The sequence below is a fragment of the Hippopotamus amphibius genome, chromosome 11 (genome assembly GCF_030028045.1).
Source record: "Hippopotamus amphibius kiboko isolate mHipAmp2 chromosome 11, mHipAmp2.hap2, whole genome shotgun sequence".
Classification (NCBI taxonomy): Eukaryota; Metazoa; Chordata; class Mammalia; order Artiodactyla; family Hippopotamidae; genus Hippopotamus; species Hippopotamus amphibius.
Window position 1 is genome coordinate 24,324,187 of NC_080196.1, and position 5,836 is coordinate 24,330,022.

General features: G+C 56.4%; 1 protein-coding gene across 1 annotated transcript; it reads right to left on the minus strand.

Annotated features, from left to right (window-relative positions):
• On the minus strand, window positions 1-4,376 carry CDSN (corneodesmosin). Its single transcript, XM_057699365.1, has 2 exons — window positions 4,219-4,376; window positions 1-2,266 (listed from the first exon to the last, which is right to left on the minus strand). Exons 1-2 carry the CDS (start codon window positions 4,373-4,375, stop codon window positions 816-818), a joined length of 1,608 nt encoding a protein of 535 aa, XP_057555348.1. The 5' UTR covers window position 4,376; the 3' UTR covers window positions 1-815.
• Between the last annotated feature and the right edge of the window lie 1,460 nt (window positions 4,377-5,836).

Consider the following 5,836-nt stretch of genomic DNA (forward strand, 5'->3'; position numbering starts at 1 on the left):
TCTAGTTCACACAGTTTATTGAGACATCTTTCCAGGACCCAGAGAGAGCAGGGAGCCTGCTCCAGCCTCCACAGATACTCTGGTGTCTCCGACAAATAGGGAAGCATCTGAGCATTGAGGGAAGTGGCAGCCAGGAAAGGGGACTGAGGTGGAGACCTCAAGAGACAAGGAGGAGTGTTGGGAACTCACAAAGTGTGTGGTGAGCTCTATAATGGAGGGTAGGAGTGGAATTGGCAGTGTGAGAACCCAATAGCATATCACCCTGGTTGACCAGGTGGCAAAATGAGTGAAACATGGTCATTATTTCCAAATAACTGTTTGGATTGTGCTTTATTTGGCAAAGGGTGGGGTGGGGTGGGGTGGAGTAGGGTGGTATGGGGAGAGGATGACTTGCCCAGGCATCACAGTTACTGTAGGACATTTCAGGGGGTTCCCAGTCAAGAATCCGAATGGGTAAGCTTAGCCAATGGACTATACCATCTCAAAGAAATGGCAGAGGAAATTCTAGGGAGTGGGTACCTGGCAGGGAGGACACTGCAGTACAGTGTGAATCTAAACAGTAGGAGAGAATGAAGAAAGGGATTTGGAGCCTTCGATTTGGGGAGGTAAAGAAAGAAGAGGTGATAAGGGAGAGTCTGCCACACTGGGGCAATAAGGGAAGCAGAGCAGCTCTCTTGGGAGGGTGGAAGGAAACTGAGCTATCCCCATGGCTGGGCCCCTGGACTTCTCCCACCTGGGAGATGGCGTGTGTGTGTGTGTGTGTGTGTGTGTGCGTGCACGCGCACGCCTGCCCGTGTGTGTAGACAAAATCTGCTTTATGGACTGTTAGGTAACTCTCCCTGGGGTAGGAAAACTTCAGGGTCAGCTAGCTGGGGCCCCAAAGGCTTCACTTGGGTTAGGATGTCCCGGATGGAGCGGCAGGGGATCTTTCCAGAGCTGCCAGAGCCACAGGGCTTGGCACCAGCTGAGGGGTCAGGCTGGGGAGAGCCAGCTGGACCCCTACTCAATGTGGAGTAGGAGACAGAAATGCAAGGGTGACCAGAAGAGCTGGGCTTGCTGCCGCAGGGCTGAAGGATGATTTTGCCACCAGATTGGGAGCTAGAGCTGCCACTGGAGAAGCCAGTGCCTGGTGAGGAGCAGGGCCACTGGGAAGCACCGCCACAGGGATGGAAAGATGAACCAGAACTGCTGTGGACTCCAGAGCTGGAGAAGGAGCAGGGCCCCTTATTGCCAGATCCACAGGGCTGGACCCCACCAGAGCCTACTGGCTGGAACACAATGGTCGAGGAAGCTCCCGAATGGTGGATGTTGGAACTAGAAGAGCTGTGGCTGGGGATGATGGGGTTGCCAGAGAAGTATTTGCCCTCAGAGATGGGGGGCCCAGCTGCAAAGGAGGGGACCCCTGGGGAGCCTTTGATGGCATGCTCTTTGGTGAAGTAGCCCACTGGGTAGATTTTGCCTCCACTGTAGGTCATGCCTGGGACCAGATAATTGTCGGAGGAGCCACCCACCACCTCGTAGCTGCCATATTTGTCTACAGAGGTGATGGGGGGGCAGGGCTTGCCTGGATGGCCACCATTGCTACAGGGAACCCTTTGACCCACTCCAGGGCCATCAGAGCCGTGCTGCTCCACCACCACCACTATAGGCTTTTTACCCCCAGACACGGAGTGGGAGTGGGAGATGTAGGGGCCAGAGTGTGAGACGATGGGCCCGCCGCTGCAGGGAGAATCAGGGATGTTGGAACTACAAGGGCGCAGCTTGGTGTTGACCTTCTGGCCACCGCTGCTGGACACTGAGTTGGTTTGAGAAACAGAAGAGCTTGAGCCTTCTCCAAACTGGGAGCCGGTGCTTCCTGACTGGAAGGAGTTAGATGCATCTTCTAGACTATAGCTATATCCAGAGGAGCTTGTCTGGGAATACCCTGCTCCTGGCTTAATGAATGAAGATCCTGCAGAACCACCACTGGCAACAATGGATCCACCGGAGACACCACTGGAACCACTGCTGGAGCTGCCACTGGCAACACCACTGGAGCCGCCACTGGAAGCACCACTGGAGCCACTGGAGCCGCCGCTGGAGCCACCACTGGAGCCGCCACTGGAGCCACCACTGGAGCCACCAATGGAGCCACTGGAACTTGAAAAGAAACTTCTGGAAATTCTGGAGCCCCCCTTCCCCAGGAGGCAGGGGTCACTGGGGGAGGTGATATGCGTGGGGTCCTTGCAGGGGTCTGCGAATGTCCCGATGCTCTTAGCCAAGGTCCCTGGGGAGGAAAGTCGTCATTAGCAAGGGCCAGAGAGGCTGGGCTTTCTTTCTCCCCTCCCAGACCTACCTCAGTTATCTGCTACTCTGATCTCTCCCGAGAGGAGCCCAGGGAGAGTTCGGGGTGGAAAAGTTGGGGAGAAGTAGCTGTTGCATCTAAAGGAAAGTGAGATGGCAACCTTGTTCTGGGAGAAGAGGTGGGAAGGAGGCCAGACATCTACCAGAGAAAAAGAAAATGAGACTCCAAAGCAGGAGGTCTCAGAGGAAGATAAAAGGGAATGGAGAAGTGGTAGGAACAAATATGTCTAAAAAAAGGACCCCAAAGAGATGGAGCGTGGAGGAGACTGAGACTCTGAGAGGTGGGGGAGACTGTGGGACCAAATGGATGGAGGAGACCAAAGACAGAACCACAGAGGACTGAGAAAGGAGGGCAAATAACCAAAGAGATGCTGAGAAAAGAGAAAGCGGGAGAGGGGCAGAGGGACTGCAGTAGAGGACAGGACACTTGAGGACTATGGTTCGGTCACCAGCTTCCCCTCGAGAGGCCAGGCTTGGGTACATAATGGAAATTCTACTTCCCATCTCGGCGCTGCGCATGCCAGGAAAGCTGGGTGGGGGCCCGGATGTGGGGGCACGCACTGTTGCTTCAGCACCTGCTGGTACCAGCACAACAGGACACCACACCCTGAGCCACCCTGCTCTCCTGGCCCAGCTCAGGGACACCAGGATGAAGCCCTCCTCTGAGGCCCCGACCTTTATCAGCTGTCTCCCCACTGGCTAGCACCACACACCTGCCTGCCCCCAGGCCCACATCTGACTGCTTCTGCCTTTACTTCTTCCCTTAACTGACCCTTTGCTCCTCACCCAGCCTCCACCTTCCTCCCATCCTTCCTCTGCTCCCCACCTCAACCCCCTCTGGTCCCAAGTGGCGTGGACAGAGCCATGTACTTCAGCTCATACATTTGGAGAGGCCAGATCTGCCCTGCCTTTCTCACAGCGTTACTGTGAGCACCAGATGTGATCATCTGTGTATGAGAAGGTGCGTCACAAAAACAGAAAGCATTAGACACATGCTTTATTACTGCCCCTTCTCCTTGAGCCCCCCACCAAAACCCAGGACTCCACAATCTGTGAGATTCCCATTCTCTCCTCAAAAAGAAATTCAGTGCTTCCACCCCCACACCAAACCCCAGCTCTGCCCTGCAGCCCCCTTCACTTGGCCACACTAATCTGCCAGCGTCCCCTTTCTCCTCCTCTGCTCCCCTGCTGCGACACAGCTTGCTCCCGCCCACAGGGCTATGGGCAAGGTCACTCGTGATCAACAGCACAGGCCCTGCCGTGACCCAGCCTGAGGTTTGGATCCCGGCTTAACTGCTTTCTAATTTGGGATCTTGGGCCAGTTTCCTAAACTCTCTAAGCCTCAGTGTCCTCCTGTGTAGAATGAGGACACTTCTTCCACACCATTCTTCCAATGATCAAACGAGCTAATGTATTGAAAATGCTAGTACAGTGTCTGGCACATAAGAAGGGCTCTATGAATGGTAGCAATTATTATGACAAATATAGACTCCATCTTCTAGCGCTCTAGTAATAATAATAACAACAGCCAACTTTATATAGCCCTCTAGAATTTCCACAGCACTGTCGCATCCATTATTTAATTAGAGACTCATAGAGAAACTAGAGCTCGGTGTTAGCATTAACTTCATTGCTAGAGTTTCAGAAACGGAGGCTCAGTAAATTTAAGTAGCTTACCCGAGATGCCAAGACACTGAGGAGCAGCCCCCAGACTCAAGCATCAGGTTCCAGAGCACCTGCGCGTCCCCCCTCGCTGGGTCATCTCCTGGACTCTCCCCACGCAGTGCTCCCCGCAGCCTTCCCTGACCCGGCATCTGCGTTCCTGCCTCCCTCCTCTCCCCACACTCCCTGCTCCCGGGGCCCCCAGCCTCCTACCTTGCAGGAGGAGACCGGCCAGCAGCAATGCCAACATCCCTCGCCCTCCCACACGCCCTATCCGGGATGCTCGCGAAGAGCCCATCTTGGACTGCGTGGCCTCCTGAGTGACACACGACTCGTGGACACCCAGGGCCTTTATGCCAGGGCTGGACATTCTCCAGGCAGGAGTCACCGTGGGGAGGAGAGGAGAGGTGGAGGGGTAGGTGCCTGGGGGAAGTTGGTGTGGCCTGGCGGAGCTGAAGTAATCCGTTGGGGCATCTGCCTACTCAGCAGCAGGGGTGGCTACAGTGTGGGGTACCAAGGCCACGAGGCCGCCTGGCCGACCTGCCCCTGGCTTCTCATTGCCTAACCTGGAACCAGGCGCTCTGCCCGGACGGCCGCCCACTGTGGGCGGCCACTCTCATCACGGGGCCCAGTCACCTGGCTCCCTCACCCTCCTACCTTCCCCAGTGGTGGCCTCTCTGACTCCCCATCCTCCCTCCAAGCGCAGATGTGGGCATTTCAACGTTCCCTTCTGTACCAGGTACCTGCTGAGGCCCCCGCCCCCGCCCCCACCGCAGGGTTAACCCCGCCTGGGATCCCATCCACAGCCTCTGGATCCCCCCGCCCCTTTCCTTGAGACCCATCACTCAGCTTCCACTCTCCTTCTCCAGATATAAGGATCTGCACCCCACCCCCTGCTGTCACTGCCCAAGTACCATGCCTGCCACACACCTGTTATGTGTTCCATCAGTGAGTGAACCTTTGGAGTCTGCCCTCCAAAACCAGTTCCCTGACCTCTCCCTTCTTGGGGGCTCCGGACACAGCACACAGGTGCTGGACACCAGGGCCTCAGTCGGGGGACAGGCCTGGGTTGGGGACCCCTGTCGTAGCTGGGCCCCGGTTACTCACAGGCCACTCACAGGCTAATAAGACTAATTGGGAAGGTGGTGGCCCTGCCGCCCATTAACTGGCTGCCCGGCCTGGATGAGCGAACAGGAAGCAGGCAGCTCGGTCTGGGTAGGATCCTGGGTAGGACCCAGGAGGGTCAGCAGGATGGGTCCCTGAAGGATGAAGGGCAGGACCGGAGGACCTGGGCCCTGAGATCTGCTAAGAGGGGGTGGTTCCTCCTCTGTCGCGTTCCCCTCCCTCCAGCTTTGACCCCGACCCCACCCCAGCCAACTAATTGCTCACTGGTATTGCCAAGAGTATCAGTATCAGTGTGACAGGCAGGGAGCTGGGAGTCGCTCAGGTTCTCTGCCTCCTTCCCAAGCCCAGCCAGCCCTCTCCCTGCTCCCCTGGCCTGGACTCTCATGCCCTTACCGCCCGTCTCCTCACAGAGGCAGCCCCACCCCCGGAGCCCTTGGCTCGCCTCTCCTTCTCTCTGCCTCCTGCCCTGCTTCCGACCCAGCTCAGCACGATCCACAGAACTTTCTGCGATGATGGAAACGTTCTCTCGCTGTGCTGCCCAGTACGGTCGCCACCAGCCACGTGTGGCCCCTGGGCGTTTGAAATGGGGCTCATGTGACCAACTGGAGGGACTGAATTTTTTATTTTACTTAATTTTAATTCACTGAAATGTAAATAGTCACATGCAGCTAGTGGCTACCAGCAAATCTAACCCTTGACTGTCCAC